This window comes from Drosophila sulfurigaster, chromosome 3 (genome assembly GCF_023558435.1).
Source record: "Drosophila sulfurigaster albostrigata strain 15112-1811.04 chromosome 3, ASM2355843v2, whole genome shotgun sequence".
Taxonomy (NCBI): domain Eukaryota; kingdom Metazoa; phylum Arthropoda; class Insecta; order Diptera; family Drosophilidae; genus Drosophila; species Drosophila sulfurigaster.
Window position 1 is genome coordinate 47,762,958 of NC_084883.1, and position 15,621 is coordinate 47,778,578.

The window sequence follows — 15,621 nt, forward strand, 5'->3', positions numbered from 1 at the left end:
GTAATGAAAAGCAAAAGAAAAAAGATAAACTTAGTAGAACGAAGCAGAATGCAGAAAACAGAAAAAGAAAACGAAAAATGTGGAAAATGGAAAATGGCAAAAGGATAAAAGATATATATGGAATAAGGCAACCTAATTATTGTATTATTGTTAACCCAAGCTGCGTTATATTATTATGATTATTATTATTATTATTATGATTATTAACTCGTGTGTGTGTATATAGCGTTTTTATCTAGATGTATTACACTTAGTAAGATCCCCCTTCCCTCCTCTCTCGTCCCGCCTCCCCCTTTGACCCCCTCTAGTTCTAACCTACATAATCCTTGCTGATCCAAATTCGTTCCTCAAATCATCCGCAGCGCTAAAAGGCAATTTTAAACTATTTTGTATTCATTCCGCAAGAGCAAAGCTAAACGATAAACGGTTTTTTTTTCTGTTTTTCATTATTCATTATTATTATTATTATCATTATGATTATTATTATGATTATTATTACGATTATTATGCTTATTATTTATATATGTGACGAAACAAATATCGAATCCCCTTCAACATGTGCAATCTTCTTGGTAAGAAGTTCTTACATTAATCATTTATGTTTTAGCAATCGAAACAAAAACAACACAAAAAATATGAAAAACAAAAACAACACAAAAAATCACAAACAATTTATAACGAGAAATGGCAAATGCAACATGAAACATGAGAATAAAGAAAACCCTTTTAGAGAATTTCGCTGATAAAGGCAACAGAATAGCAAAAAATAAAAACAAATCTTTTTATTATATTGAATTAGTATGGAAGAATGGCATCGCAATGCTGATTTGGAGTGGAATTTCAGTTTAAGCATAAGGTAAGTATGTTTTACCTGGACTGGATATTGTTTTTTTTTTTTTATTATTAAAGTAAAGTATATGTTTCCAAAGAAAATTACACACTTCAAAAAGTATAGAAAACAAAAAGGAAGCTAATAACTTTTTTTTCCAGGAAATGTATGTGACAGGCAGATAAAGGCATGTCTCTGCCTTCAAAGTTTATATGTATGTATATTCTTGATCAGCGATCGTCATAAGAGTCGAGACGATATAGCCATATCCGTCTGTCCATGGATCTCAGAGATATAAAAACGCCAACTTTCACCCCTTCAAATCCATTACAATGATGCGAAGCTAGTGTACATACAATAATAACTATGTTCTTTATAATTCCTGCAAATTTGGTTGCGATCAGATAAAAAATATAGAAGTTATTTAAAAAAATACTTTTGTATTGGGAAAAAAAGTCTACTTACAACGGGTTTTAGTAGATTTGACTAACAATCTGGTATATTTTGTAATATATGGTATATTTTGAATGTAGTGATATATCGATAAACTAATTTCCTCCCAAAAGCCATTTGTATATTTTAGGATTTTTGCGGTATTTATGATTAATTGGGTATATTTTAAAATGAATATCGTGTGTATGCGTAGCGGGTATCTTACAGTCGATCCTACTCGACAATAGCTTTCTTATTTAAGATTAATATTGTGCATGTCCAATACTTAGCTTTTTTCCCTTGTAACTTATCGAGGAAAAGCGCATTTATGTGTGCAAAGTAAATAAAGGTCGTGACTCTTTCTGCATATAGTAAATACTATGCAGATAACATATGTAAGTGATTGGCTCTCACTTAAAGGCAAACTTATTTTCAACGAGATCCCAGTTGAATGCATCGTTTATAGAAATTTCTCGAAAGATAAATACTTGTTGCCTATGCAGCAAGATTATAACAGATGCTGTTATCTATAGATAAGCGTGAAATTCTAAGCATAAAGCTACAAATTTTCGATGATAAGATGAGCTTAAGAAATGAAATACAACAGGCAACGCTTTACAGCTTTACATATAGAAATATATATTTTAATTTCGGTGTATATTGATAGATATATATATACATATATAGTATATAAATGTATATGTTATTTTCTGTATAAATACGCAACTTGTTCACTTACATACAATATTATTGAATAATTTTATCGTTTAGTTAAAACCACAATCTAATTTTCATTTGCATTTTTTTTCTTTTCGTTTTTTTTTTGTTATTTTGTAGTATTTGTTTAAAGCATTTGAAATGCACGCGTGCGAATGTTTTCAGCTATTTTGTAGTGTAGTTTAGTGTAGTGTAATGTTTTGTTTGTTTTGTGCTCCCAGCCGGATCGACGATCATTGAACACCTTTTGGATTGTTATTCAATCTGGCGTTGCGCCTCCTGAAGTCGTGCCACGACACCCTGATAAAATTTGATCTGCTCACCAATGAAGTTCTTGATTGTTTGCTTCAAATGTGTGTCGCGTTCGCTCTTGAAATGCGTCAGCTCGGCCAGCACCGTGTAGGAGACGACATCGGTGCGTCTGTTCACATCCTGCAGCTGGGCGGGACTCATCTTATTCTCGGCAGTAGATCGCTCGCAATCCTTGCGCTTCTGTATGGCGCCCTTGTGTCGAGAGAACACATCCGGAAAGCAGTTCAAGATGCCTCTGTGAATGGAAAAGAATTGAGTAAGTTAAGATTGTAAACTTGCTGAGGACTTAAAGGTGGCTTTACATGGCTGTCTTAGATAATAATGGTTATGAAAAGGTAAGTAAGGAAAACTATAAGTAGACTTGTAGAAAAACAGCATAACTAATTTTAAAAGCATTCTGCTTTAGGATAAGGCTAAGTAAAGGTAAGTAAGGAAAATTATAAGTTGTCTTAACAGAAAACAGCATAACTAGTGCTTAAAACATTTAGACTTAGGATAAAGGTAAGTAAAGTAAAGAAAACTATAAGCTAACTTGAACGAACCCAATATAACTAATGCTTACAAGATTCTGCTTTGTATAAGTTAAGACAACTGAAATTTGACTTCAAGGAAAAAAGCAGAACTAATGCTTAAAACAAGTAAAAAAGGGAAATTATAATGACTTGAATGATAAGAGAGTATAAAATAACTAACTTTCGGTTTCCGTATTTGATAATCATTAGAATGAAGCTGGCAATGCAAACGGCATTTTCTTTCTTATCGATTGCGTTCAAAAAGTAAGTGGTCATAAACTTAATTAAATTAACCAGGTATTCCAACTACTCTGATAGTCTTTACACTATGCAACATAATTAATTCACAATTTTTAACAACTTGTTTAGCAAACAGTTAATTTAAAAGATTTCTAATAGTATGACATTCTAAACGCATTTTCGTCTTAAGACAGCAATGTAAAAACCACCGAAAAACACTTGTGGTACCTGTAGATATGCAATCGATCGGAGAGCGGTATCCAATCGTGTTTCGGTTGATCCATAAACATCTGACCAATGCCAATGTAGATGCCGCCAATGCGACCCACACTGCCAGCCAGCGAGGAACCGTTGCGCGTTGGCGCTCGTCGCTCATCGATGTCCAGCGCCTTGGCCAGTTCTGAGAGGCCATCGCCGATGCGTTGGAATTCCTTTTTACTCTGGACCAGCGAACGTTTGGCCATGTCGTTGGAAATGTTGTTTAGATTGCGAATGGCTCCGTCCATGCTGTGAATGAATTGTGTGCCGCTCTCTATCTGGGCATCGACTTTCGAGTGGAGCAAGTGATTCGATGGCGGCGAGATGGCCATGCAATAGTTGATGTCCATGTAGGGATCACGTTCGGCCTTCCGTTTGCCCGATTTCCAGATCTTTTCGTCGGTGCACGTGAGAAAATGATACCATACTTCGCATTTCGAGATGACGGGATGTCGGCACACCCAGTCGACGAATTCCTGCAATTGAACGCGTCGATGCTCCACGAATTGCTCCTCATAGCGTCCCGAGATCTGTTTGTCTGGCAGCGGTGGCACCGGTATCAAGCAGAACTTCTCCGTCAGGCGTTCGTGCAGCCAATCGAAGTGCTTATAACGACGCGACACCTGCGATAAAATGACAGCATTCGTCGATTAGATAGAAATTCAATTTCATTTTCGAAATGCGACACACACAAACACAAAGACACTGAGTCATATGTTGTAACAACAATAACAAACAAGTGTTGAACCCGAACAGTAACGAACTTGGTGACGACTAATAAAATACCCGTCATTCATATGCATGTAATTCCGTTTTCTAAAATCAACTTTTTATACTTCTTCTAACCAGTTTTATTCTTAAGAGTTGATCAAGACTATTATACTAATTCTATTTATTTCCCCTTGCCATAAACTCATATTACCCTCTCTGCTTATATTCATCGGGTATAAAAAACACTTGCCACACAAAGACAGAGACGAACAGAATGGGAGTGGGTAATAAGTGAAGTGCAACCGAGTTGCCCCTTCGCTTGCCCCCAATTGACTTCCAACTTCAACTTCTACTTACATCATCAATGCTTACACATCTTGCTAAAAGATTCCGCTTTAAGTTTCAAGCACTCTTCTACTTTAATTATATTTGCTGGTAAAATTGTCTTTTCATATCCGCCTAAGAGCTAATAAAGTTAATATATATGTAATAATATGACTAAAGACTATCGAGGCGATAAATCATTCAACGTATTGATTGTGTTATAAGCTGATTCACTAAAACTATCCAAAAACCAATTTAAGAACAACTGTTTCTTGTTAATATTACACAATTACATCTCCAATTAGGTAGCTGTTTTCTGATTTATGTTCAATTTGTACAATACAAATTAGAAAACAATCCTTAAAAGCAAATAATAAAGAGTAATAAAAGAAATCAATACGTAAATAAACATTTACATTTTTTAGATAAATACGTAGATGTTTTGAAAATATTTTTAAAATTCGCTTTTTTGGTTTCAAATGTTTCTTAATTTAGTGAAATTTGTTACTAAAGATGAACTCTACATCCTAAATAAATATGAAAAATTAAATTGGATTGTATTTGAAATATTATTAAATACTTTTGTATAAAATCAGATTAAAAAATTAAAACTTAATTTTCCCCAAAATAATAGTGAAGAAATTTAAATTCACAGTTCAAATTTCGAAAAACGTTGAACAAAAAAATACGTCAATATTGAATCTTTTTAATATCAATATTTAAGTTTCAATCAAAAAATTATTACGAAAATTTTCCTTTATGGACTCAATTTTTAAGAGATGTAAATAAATGTATAAATATAATTTGTAATCTCGAATTAAAAAAATATTGACTTTTCAATTACTCAAAAAATTAAAAAAATATATTTTTGTTATATTCGAGAACTATAATAAACTTCTCCAAGAAAAACTCCACTTGTTTTGCTAGCTTTGGTCTCCCTAAAAAATGGCTAACGGCTATCTTGCAGTCGAGCATACTCTGACTTTCTGGCCAGATTAGTGATTAAATTCTCTGTTGCGTTTGCTGAGTTGTCCCCTTTTAAAATCGTAAATATTACTTGTACTCACAGAGATATTATTAAAACTAGGCGTCAGCTGGTAGGCAATGAATGTTTTCATGCCCTTGAATTTGGATTCCTTTTTGGGACTGGCCACAATCACCGTATACGGCGAATGATTCTGTGTCCACTGATATATCGAATCCTCCACTTGCGTAATATAGGCTTTTTCACATTCGGGTATTACTTCCTTGCTGGTGAACAGACCGAGTATATAGGAATCCGAGCTCTTGGCAAACATGCCTTTACGCATGGTCGCTGCACTTGCTCCACCGCCCGTTGCCGTCGAACTCAAGGAGATGCCATCCTCGCTGGGTGCAACAGGTAGATGCCTGTTGTCGTAGTCGCTAGTCGAGTGCGTTAAGCCACTGTTACGTACTCCAGCTGCTCCGGCTGTTTTGCCTCCAGCGGGCGCAATTTCCGAATAGGTTTCATTGTCTTCGCTATCGGACCATATACTGTCATCGTCGCCATCGGGCGTGGGATCGTATCGTGGTGCCGCTGGTATTGGGCCAAAGGGATCGAGGGCTGAGGATTGGGCAGCGCTTGAGTCACCTGTGGTAAATTGACGCGCCTCCGCCGCCGACATCACCTCCACGTATGCCGCTGGGAAGAGACCAATTTGTCCCCGATTGTTTTTACCCTCCCACCAACCTTCGCCCACATCGCTGCGCGTCACGGTTAGGATGTCGCCGGTGAGAATCGATAATTCCGATGAGCCGGGCTCACCAGAAAAATCGTACATAGCACGTACGTAAGATGTCATTTTGGTTTATTGCACGATTTTAACGCGTTTTTTATCTAAATCCGCTCCCCATATAAAACAAAAATGAAAAAGCTAGTGTCTGAGTCAGTGTGTGTGACTAGTGTGACCGTAGTATGTTTTGCTGATTTCGCAATTGCATTACGCATACCAACATTTAATACTGACATTTAAATTCAATTGTGTTTCATCTTTCGCATTTATGTTTTTCCAAATATGTCTATAATTTATATTCGGAATGCCTTGCTAAACGCGTGGTCTATTAATTTTAATAAACAGCTCAGATTTAAATGTTGCGCGCTTTTTTAAAATGCTATGCAACACTAAAAGTAGTGTAACCAAGCTTTTGCAATATACACTGCTCAGCGGTATATTTGTAAATTTATTGGAGGAGTTGGTAAATTTTGAAATATAACTTGTGGTCACGCTGTGCTCATGATTTGTTCGATTGGATTTTATTAATCATTCAATTGCGCGTTGCCGATTTGTTGGTAAGTGGAGCAAACAGATTTAATATTCTGCTTTCCAGATTTGCAGTTAATATTGTGCGGACTTAACCGGACTTATATTTATGTACAAATCGTTACACACATCTATAATTTTACTTGCTAATTTGTGGTCTTCACCGATTTTTTTTGATGCAGCAACAGCATTAGCAACAACAACAATAAGTGAACACGTCAAAAGCAAAAACGAAAAAAGGTTTTGGCAGTTCTCGAAAATACTGCGAAGAAGTAAATAAGCTAATTGGAGTCCTGTGCAATTAACCATTAAACGGAAAGTATAAAAAATGCAGCTACAGGCCAAATATTTGCTATTATGTCTGTTCGTTGGACTGTTTGCCTCATATCGTTGTCAAGCAGCAGGAGGGGAAGGTAAGCAAAGAAATCCATTCGACTGCGTATGTTGAAGTGTGTGTGTGTGTTCGGTTGCCTGCAGCGAACATTCAATTTGTCACTGTGTGCGTGTACTAAGTAAGCATGTATTGGAATTTTAAATGCCACACTCGTTCGGATTTGTACGTGAGCGTGTATGTGTGTGTTTGTAAGTAGGGAACGTAATTGAAGAAGATTTTCAGAAAAGAAAAAAAACGAACTTTCTTTTGTATAGGGTTTGACTAGAATTACTCATACTCATATGCGATTTGCTTTTTTGCTGTTTCGTATCTTAGGAGCTGCCGCATCAGCCACCACTGTAACAGTGCCGCCTGCGAATGAAAACACCACAACAACTACAACTGAGAAGCCGATTACAACTGTGACGCCGCCGATAACAACTTCTACACCACCAGAAACAACCACGCCGGCAGCTAATACAACAACAACTGAGGCCCCAAAAACAACAACGCCTTCAACAACCTCAACTGTGAAACCGGACAACTCTACTACAACAACAACAACTACAACCACAACAACACCAGCTACAACAACAACTCCAGCATCGAACACGACAACAACAACAACTACAAGCACCACTCCGGCGCCACCATCGACCACTACCGCCAAGCCTGCTCCGGTGCCTTGTGGTCACTTTGATGGTTCATCGTTCATCGGCGGCATTGTGTTGACGCTGGGATTGCTGGCCATCGGTTTGGTGGCCTACAAATTCTACAAGGCACGCAATGAGCGCAATTACCACACTCTTTGAGCCGCCACAGCATTCACGTCGGCCTTCAATGCAGCAGCCGGCGGTGGCGGCGTTGGCGGTGGTTTGTCATCATCATCGGCTGGCAACAATGCCAATGCCACGGATGCCGAACGTGTGCGTTTTGTTCAGCCATCAATACCGCTGCGATCGCCGCCAGCACAGCCACCACCACCACCTCCATCGGCTCAACATTTAGTCGGTCAGGCATCGCACTCGAATGTGGCTAATTCACCATCGGCCAGAGATCGGCTGCTGCTGCATACGTAATTTATCTCGGGGGAAATACACAACAAATCAACAACAACAACAAAATTAGCTCCGATTAATCTCTATAAAAAAATCTTCAAAAACATACTTTAAGACCTTCACTACTCCCACTCTCAACAAAAAAAAACCATAAAAAAGTAGAAACAAAAATACAAACCCTTCTCTCAAGAAGAAAACAAAGTCGGTTCTTCACCTGAAATCGAATCGAAAAAGAGTCCGATGAATCAGCTGGCTCCGTATTCTTCCCTTTATCAGCAATTATATATATACTATATACAAACACACATAAATATATACATATTAATATATTAAATATTATACACATTTCGAATGGCTTTTATGAATCACATGAATCGCGAATCAAGTTGAGTTTCGTCTGAGCTTTATCAGCGAATGTAAAGCGGATGTTCAACGCCTTAAAAAGTACTATATATATATATGCCCTTAAGCTTGGCCATGAAGATAAAAAACAACAACAATTAATAAGCATAACAATTAAAATAATATATATGTATAATTGAATTGAACGTTAAGAGTATGAATCGCACACTACACAAACAATAACAGCAAATATGTGAGACTGTATGGGGAATATATACTTTTGGGATCCCCCCGAAAAGTGTTTCGATCGGATCTCGAAAGTTAGGTGAAGCATGTTAAGTAAATCGGAGAAAACACACAGTGTTTATCTATATATTCATTTGCTAAAGCGGCGAGCAGATATAAATTTTGATTGTATTTACAAAACAATTAAAAAACAAAATGAGAAAATTATAATAACTAAACTAAAGAAGAAATGCTAAAATGAAAATAAGTAAAGAGAATGCCACTCATAGGGATGTAAGCAAGCATATTTGTAAATCGGTTCGAACCGAATTAAATTGCGTTCTCCGTTTTTTTTTGTTTTCGTTTTTATCTATTCCTATTTGCATTTCGAATATCACATTAAATGCTGATTACTTTTGCTGATATAATTGCACCAAAACACAACACAACCCAACACAAACATACCTATACATGTACTATATTATATATCTAAGCGTGTCCGTGTCTTACTAAATAATCGATAGCGCAACAACGCCTGACACGGCATCGCAACTTGGAATATATTATAAATGGAAGAGGAGCAGTTCCCCCTCCCTCCCCCCCTACTCACTGTGAGTACATACACTGATATCAGCGGGTCCATTTCGGAACCGAAAACATATTGAGAGAGAGAGAAAGAAAAAGAGCGAAAAAAGTTATACTATAAAATGTACAATATGCGATTGTTGAATATTTGATATTTTTGAACGTGAACAACACATATGAATCATCCATAAAATGCATCCAAGCTACCAGTTTTCCCTTCCCCAATCCGCACTTATTGTTAGACCTCTCCTATTCCTCAGCACCAAATAATTAATCTCATTACCAAATCTCTTTATATACAATTATATATATTTACCCTATAGGCTTAAATATCAACTTATGTATGTATGCAGTAAAAGTCAACCGGCTTATTCAAAAACAAATACCTTACTATGTATGTATGTATATCGTGTACGATAATAAATATTTTAACAATTACATTTGTGTATTGTATTACATCAGTATGAAAGGGTAATTTTAGCAGACGATAAAGTTTTTCTCTCTATAATTCTAAAATCTGGAAGAAATATAGCAGTCAAATTTTAGCTTATCTTGAAAAAAACCAGACCAACAAAGAACAAATTTAAAAACCCATTAAATGAATCATACAAATTCTTATCCCATTGAAAGATAAATTTGAAATAATAAATATAATTTTTCGTTGGTTCTTTTTCATATACTTATGTATATTTCACTCTCAATACATATGTATGTATATACAGCTTGCATTTGGACCTGTGCTTATGGCAGACGGAAACCCAGTTCGAGCTATTGAGCACCGTTTCCGAAACTGAGGATCTAGCTTACAAGATGTTTAATAAAAGAGGCATTTGAATAGGACGACAATATACAAAACGATAAATATTGTTACATTGTTTATTTAGCAGTTGTATCTATTATCATTACATGTTAATTAAGAGTTAATCGTAATCGCAGCACCCACTTTGCCTGCCCCGCGTTTCTGGTTCTTATTGGGTCGTCGCTTCTTCTGTTGCTGGGTATTGAAACGCAACTGCAGTTTGGTGCCCGCCATGCTCAGTTCCTTCTTCAAGGCGTTGCGTGCCTCAAAAGTTGAGGGCAAAGTCACGGTGGCTGCGCTGTAGTCACGGAATCTGCCTTTACCGGGCTTCAGCTGTATGTCAACGGCATTTTCGAAGAGTTGACGCACTTGGGCCACCGAGGCGGTCTTGGGCAGATTGGTAATGAGCACCGATGAGGTGAACTTAGATTTGCGGGACACCTGTTTTGTGGCACGTTTGGTCAGAGCTTTCGTTTTGCGTTTCTCGAACGATTGTTGCTTGCGGACAACAAGTTCGTTGACGAACTCATCTGAATCGGTCTTTGGAAGTGACACGAATAATCCCTCGAATCCAGCTTTATTGTTCTTAATTGAAGCTGTAATGTCCTGCAAAGCAGTGTCGCGATCCTGCTGCGTCTGGAATTCCACTAGGCAGAAACGTGCATGCTTTTGACGTGGTTTGGATGCCTTCGATATGAGTGGATGCAGCGCTTCTACCTTTGAGTTGAATTCCTGTTCATCTAATGGAAGCTTGTGTAAGAAACGGACATACAAACGTGTTCCCTTGCGCTGTTGGTATTTGCTGTGTATTTGTTCCTCGATAATTTCTGCTCTCGTTTTGCGGGCCGTTGTTTCCTGTCCTTCGTCACTCAACTCGCTACCTTCATCGGAGTCTCCACCATCACCGTCGTCATTAACATCGTCATCTACATCTTCATCTTCATCCGACTCTGTTGCACTGGCTCCCAAATCCACTTCATTCTCCTCATCATCGGATGCATCTGAATTATCTGTGATACTTTGTTCCTCATCTGAGATAGTTTCTTCAGTCACTTTCTTCATTTTTGGTAAGTGCAACAAATTTGTTTATGTCGTTTGTCGCTCACACGTGCTTGAAAACAATAGCGTTGCCACTCTCTACCAAACAGCTGGCTGGGTAATCGCATGCTTAATCGATAGATTTCGTATACGTGTTTCAGTGTGTACAAAACTTTTTTATTTGTTAATTATTTGGGATATTCGAATTTACAAATAAAAACAAAAAAATTAGCTACACGTTGGAGCATTTTTAAAATTGTTTTGGAAGTTTTGTACTTTTAAGTGCTACCAAATGACAAATTTGGTATATTTATTACACGTAAAACCGCCGATTTTAGAAATTTGACTCACGGTCACACCCAAACACAGGTGTTAAGCTCTTCGTTCGCAGCAGAAAATCAGTTTTTTAGCATAAATAAAACACAAAATGGGTATTATTGAAAACATTAGAGAGTGGTTTTCATCCGAAGCATGGGTGAACAAAACTTCGGCTATTATAGCCGGCTTTCTGGTACGTAGTAAATGATAGTATGCCAGCTAATGGAATTGTGCGTAATTGATAAAAAATGTTTACTCCTGCAGTTCTTCACAGGGTGGTGGATAATAATCGATGCCATGTCTGGCGACAATCAGCACCAGATAACGACAGGACATGTTTTCATCGGCATCTTTGGCACCCTTAGCTTTGCCATGATCAACATTGTTAAAGGCGAACATGTAAGTGACAATAATATTTGTATATACGCACTTCATACATAGGTACAAAGAAAAATGAGTCACTCCGTCTTATGTGCAATTCTTTTGTTTGTTATAGATTTCGGAAGATAACACCTCGGAATGGGGAGCGAGAAATGCAAAGATCGTGCTGCTCCTTGGCTTCATCATGGGATTTGCGTCGATCATTGCGGCCATTTGGGTGATGATCTCAGACTTTATCAACAATGGTAAGTTTGAAAGTAGATACTGTTCAATTTGTCCAGCGATACAAATCGAATCCTTGTTCATACAGATAAAAAGGAAACAAGCCTAGGTGTGGCGCTGCTACTGCAGAATGTCTTCATACTATTCGGAAGCTTGGTGTACAAATTCGGACGCAACGAGGAGCAGTGGAACGAGTAAACTGAACATATCCCTGTAAAAAGGGGCTGTGAGCGGGAGGTGCATCCATTAATTAGTAATTAATCTAAACAACACACATTGTATTCATAAACAACATAACAAAAACCACGAAAATAATCTCATTTAACGATATGATTAATTAAACGACGAGTCACTCGCACACTCTCAAGTGGATTTTATTGCAGACGCAAAGCATTAAACCAACAGCAAAGAGCAGACTGAGTTGGCTGTGGATGTGGCCATCCCAATAAGCAGCTGTATATCTGTATAATAAGAATAACAATTTGTAAAATGCTTATGCTACCCAAGCATTTAGCTAAGCATACGCATCAATGGGGCACTCGTTCTCGTTCTGCAGACACCATTGCGGCTGCATTGCCTCCGCTCCAATGCCATTCTCCACGAGACGCTCGCGATGCAAGAGCATGCGTGCCTCCGCCTGCTTCCAGCCACCATCAGCGCCAACGGGATCCGACCACAGACGTTCGGCCAAGGCGCTGGCTCGCGGCCAGAAGCGATTGTCCAACGTATACTCATCGATCTGTTCGGACCAAATTGCTGCCTCGGCACCGAGCACATGATGCTGATAATCGCCAGCGATTTGGGTGAGATTATTCTCGTAGACCTTCTGCCAGCCAATGTAGGGTGAACACCAGTTGTTGCCATCCGTTACCCAGCCAGGACCGCCGCAATCAAAGTAAAGTGCATCATAGTTGGACACAATGATGCGATAGCCGCGTTTCAATATCTTCTTGATCACCTTGTCGGTGCCAGTTGTCCAGATTTGTATGATGTAACGCTGTGGATCCAAATAGTCGTCAATGTACGGCTCCTCGGTCAGTGTGCTCGTCCAGAGCACAATGGGCGTTGGTGCTGCCGCTGTCGAAGTCACGTTATCCCAACGCTTAAGAGCTTCAGTTTGATAATGGCCCCACAGACGCATAAAATCGGCTTCATTCAGAGTCCAGCCCTGCTTTGTCATCCAATTGCGTATTGTTTCGCTGCTGTTCCAACAGCCCACAGAGACTTCATCGCCGCCCATGTGGAAAATGTCGGGATCAAAGAGATCAAACATATCACTGAAAATGTCCTGCAGCACATCGTACATCTCGGTAACCGTAGGATCCAGTTGTCCACAAGGCGGCTCAACGCAAAACTTTTGCCATGGCTGCGCATTGAAGCAGGCAGTCATGTTCTTGTGTTGCCAACCTTCGCCCACATGCGCCGGACTGTCGAACTCGGGCATAACACGAATGCCACGCACACGTCCATAATTCACTATGTCCTCGATGTCCTTGTGCGTGTAAACCTTGCTAGGCGTATAGGCTCCCAGTTTGGACAGCTCGGGGCGCTTGCTCACCTCGAGCGGGAAGCTGTGCGAATCGGTGATGTGCCAGTGGAAGGTGTTGAGCTTGACCATGGCCATGCCATCTGCGAAAGCGAAAATGGAGTGAATAAGCGACGAGGAGGAGGAGCCGACCATAGCTTACCCAATGTGCGCTTGATGGACTTCACGGAGAAGTAGTTGCGCGACGTGTCCAGCAAGAGTCCGCGCCATTTGTAGACGGGTGCATCGCTGATGCTGGTGTTCGCTGTTACCTGGAGTTCGCGGCGAATGTCGTCGTAGACAATCAGTTGATTGAGCGTCTCCAACGCATGGCGTGCGCCATAAAAGTTGTCCGCCGTAATGTTGGCAGTCACCTGGCCAGCGGTGGAGTTGGTGCCAATTTGCAGCACATAGCTCTCGTCGGTGTCGAGGGTGAGGCGTGTGGGCTTCGCACTATCAGCGGTATTTATGACTACCGCCAATTGATAGCCACCCGAACGCAGCAGCTTGAGATTGGGTATCTTGGCGTGTACCAAGTCCATCCAACGTCGCTCGGTGTCCCGCCAAACTTTGTCCCTTTTATTGACGCCCCCAGGCCTTTGGATTTTAATATTGGTGATGTCCACTTGACGCATCAGCGGTTCAAGCTGCACAGCGCCTGTGGGCTTGGGCCACAGTGTGCCAATGCTGCTGCTGCAGAAGAGACGGCAGACGGGCAGACTGATTGCCTTGGCAAAGTTGTCCTCGCTCAGCTCCACCTTGCGACAGACGCCAGAGTGGCATTCGTAGCCGTAAACCAGATCGCTGTCACAATGCAAAAATGAGAACTTTCAACTTGGAACATTTATATTATATCTATTAAGTACTTACTCGGCTCCCGCAGCTGCCCCAGGTGTTGGCAGACAGCCAAAGGCCAACGAAACGCTTAATGCCACTGCAAGCGGCAACAACTTCATTTTGCTGCTTTTTTTGTCTTGTTAGTTTTTATAACAACAATAATCAATCGAACGCACGGGGAATAATAAACAGACAATCTGAAACGGGTTTTCTTAGCTTACGTTACGTATTCCCGTTCAAACTGAGCGCTATGAAAGCGAACAGCAAATAAACCAGTGTCGAGGGCTCTTCAGCGCCAACTGACGCCTTTGTTTTGCTGCGCGGTCAATTTATCGGTTCGGCAACACTCGACATCGATTGCGATTACTCTGATACACATACAGTCACACCCACACACACACTTGTGCACATCAGTGCAGGCAATGCAGCTATTTTTCCGTTAGATGTGGCTATGATTAGTGTGCAAGTCTATCAAAAGAAGATAACAATCATTTATCAGTTTGCTATTCAATTTAAATATGTATATTGAACAAATTTGTTTAGATACATTTGTTAAAGATTGTGTGTTTTTATTAGATGTTTCGAGGACGTGTAGAGTTTAATATCTGTTTGTATCTATGTATGTTGGTAAGAAATGAAAACAACAGGGCCGGCTTGACTAGAAATTACTTTGTGTTGTAGAAATAGAATATAAAAATATGCACATAGAAACAATAAACATTCACTAACATCCGCGAAAAACAAAGCATGCATCGACTTTACTAACTAATAATTTACTTAGTAACACAATGACTCAAATAATTTTCTACGGCGAAACTGCATTTTCCCTTCAATTCTTATATTAAACTTATACGGGTATAGCTAATCAGAGAGCGATAGTTACTTTAGAAAAAGCTAAATTACAATTAGTAATAAGGAATTTAAAGCTATGGCTTAGCATATTGAAGAAACTTCACTTCTTCACAATCGGCTGATCAAAATGTTCAAATGTTGAAAAACGCGTATAGCCATTTTCAATGGCTCTTCCAGCTAAAACGGAGGTTTACAGTTGGCACCTCTGATACAGACGCAAGCCGAGGCTCGCTCACACATACAAGTTACGTGAGTGTTTGTTGTTATGTCGAAGAGCAGATTACATACATTTGCTTTTAACTATCGTTCTTGTTCGTCAAGTCATATTTTAAAATACCGCAAAAAAGCACTAGAAGATAGCAAAAGTGGCTGTAAATCTTGGTGAAAGCTCCTTAGGTACATATAAATATATTAACACTTAATTTGTGCCTCCTGCGATTTCGCAATAT

The 15,621-nt window shown here is 39.3% G+C and overlaps 5 protein-coding genes across 5 annotated transcripts; 2 read left to right on the plus strand and 3 right to left on the minus strand.

Moving 5' to 3' along the window:
- Nucleotides 1-1,962: 1,962 nt before the first annotated feature.
- On the minus strand, nucleotides 1,963-6,283 carry LOC133844657 (sorting nexin lst-4). The gene is made up of 3 exons (XM_062278741.1): nucleotides 5,403-6,283; nucleotides 3,271-3,923; nucleotides 1,963-2,525 (listed from the first exon to the last, which is right to left on the minus strand). Exons 1-3 carry the CDS (start codon nucleotides 6,156-6,158, stop codon nucleotides 2,234-2,236), a joined length of 1,701 nt encoding a protein of 566 aa, XP_062134725.1. The 5' UTR covers nucleotides 6,159-6,283; the 3' UTR covers nucleotides 1,963-2,233.
- A 229-nt stretch (nucleotides 6,284-6,512) lies between these two features.
- On the plus strand, nucleotides 6,513-8,393 carry LOC133844662 (integumentary mucin C.1). The gene is made up of 3 exons (XM_062278746.1): nucleotides 6,513-6,646; nucleotides 6,800-7,030; nucleotides 7,327-8,393. Exons 2-3 carry the CDS (start codon nucleotides 6,946-6,948, stop codon nucleotides 7,800-7,802), a joined length of 561 nt encoding a protein of 186 aa, XP_062134730.1. The 5' UTR covers nucleotides 6,513-6,646; nucleotides 6,800-6,945; the 3' UTR covers nucleotides 7,803-8,393.
- Nucleotides 8,394-10,058: 1,665 nt separating this feature from the next.
- LOC133841005 (nucleolin) lies at nucleotides 10,059-11,144 on the minus strand. Its single transcript, XM_062273248.1, has one exon. The coding sequence runs from the start codon at nucleotides 11,059-11,061 to the stop codon at nucleotides 10,114-10,116; it is 948 nt and encodes a 315-aa protein (XP_062129232.1). The 5' UTR covers nucleotides 11,062-11,144; the 3' UTR covers nucleotides 10,059-10,113.
- A 238-nt stretch (nucleotides 11,145-11,382) lies between these two features.
- LOC133841006 (transmembrane protein 50A) lies at nucleotides 11,383-12,316 on the plus strand. Its single transcript, XM_062273249.1, has 4 exons — nucleotides 11,383-11,548; nucleotides 11,620-11,754; nucleotides 11,852-11,981; nucleotides 12,047-12,316. The coding sequence occupies exons 1-4, from the start codon at nucleotides 11,465-11,467 to the stop codon at nucleotides 12,154-12,156; spliced, it is 459 nt and encodes a 152-aa protein (XP_062129233.1). The 5' UTR covers nucleotides 11,383-11,464; the 3' UTR covers nucleotides 12,157-12,316.
- LOC133841004 (chitooligosaccharidolytic beta-N-acetylglucosaminidase) lies at nucleotides 11,456-14,852 on the minus strand. The gene is made up of 3 exons (XM_062273247.1): nucleotides 14,354-14,852; nucleotides 13,647-14,287; nucleotides 11,456-13,587 (listed from the first exon to the last, which is right to left on the minus strand). The coding sequence occupies exons 1-3, from the start codon at nucleotides 14,437-14,439 to the stop codon at nucleotides 12,473-12,475; spliced, it is 1,842 nt and encodes a 613-aa protein (XP_062129231.1). The 5' UTR covers nucleotides 14,440-14,852; the 3' UTR covers nucleotides 11,456-12,472.
- Nucleotides 14,853-15,621: the final 769 nt, after the last annotated feature.

What these genes read in the sequence shown, in the direction of transcription:
- LOC133841005 (XM_062273248.1), bottom strand. Translation starts at nt 11,061, where the DNA reads ATGAAGAAAGTGACTGAAGAAACTATCTCAGATGAGGAACAAAGTATC.
- LOC133844662 (XM_062278746.1), top strand. Translation starts at nt 6,946, where the DNA reads ATGCAGCTACAGGCCAAATATTTGCTATTATGTCTGTTCGTTGGACTG. An exon ending in TCAAGCAGCAGGAGGGGAAG is followed by an intron (nt 7,031 to 7,326) that starts GTAAGCAAAGAA and finishes TTCGTATCTTAG; the next exon opens with GAGCTGCCGCATCAGCCACC.
- LOC133841006 (XM_062273249.1), top strand. Translation starts at nt 11,465, where the DNA reads ATGGGTATTATTGAAAACATTAGAGAGTGGTTTTCATCCGAAGCATGG. An exon ending in CTATTATAGCCGGCTTTCTG is followed by an intron (nt 11,549 to 11,619) that starts GTACGTAGTAAA and finishes TTACTCCTGCAG; the next exon opens with TTCTTCACAGGGTGGTGGAT. An exon ending in ACATTGTTAAAGGCGAACAT is followed by an intron (nt 11,755 to 11,851) that starts GTAAGTGACAAT and finishes TGTTTGTTATAG; the next exon opens with ATTTCGGAAGATAACACCTC.
- LOC133841004 (XM_062273247.1), bottom strand. Translation starts at nt 14,439, where the DNA reads ATGAAGTTGTTGCCGCTTGCAGTGGCATTAAGCGTTTCGTTGGCCTTT. An exon ending in GGGGCAGCTGCGGGAGCCGA is followed by an intron (nt 14,288 to 14,353) that starts GTAAGTACTTAA and finishes GCATTGTGACAG; the next exon opens with CGATCTGGTTTACGGCTACG. An exon ending in GTCCATCAAGCGCACATTGG is followed by an intron (nt 13,588 to 13,646) that starts GTAAGCTATGGT and finishes TCGCTTTCGCAG; the next exon opens with ATGGCATGGCCATGGTCAAG.
- LOC133844657 (XM_062278741.1), bottom strand. Translation starts at nt 6,158, where the DNA reads ATGACATCTTACGTACGTGCTATGTACGATTTTTCTGGTGAGCCCGGC. An exon ending in CTAGTTTTAATAATATCTCT is followed by an intron (nt 3,924 to 5,402) that starts GTGAGTACAAGT and finishes ATTTTATCGCAG; the next exon opens with GTGTCGCGTCGTTATAAGCA. An exon ending in GATCGATTGCATATCTACAG is followed by an intron (nt 2,526 to 3,270) that starts GTACCACAAGTG and finishes TTCCATTCACAG; the next exon opens with AGGCATCTTGAACTGCTTTC.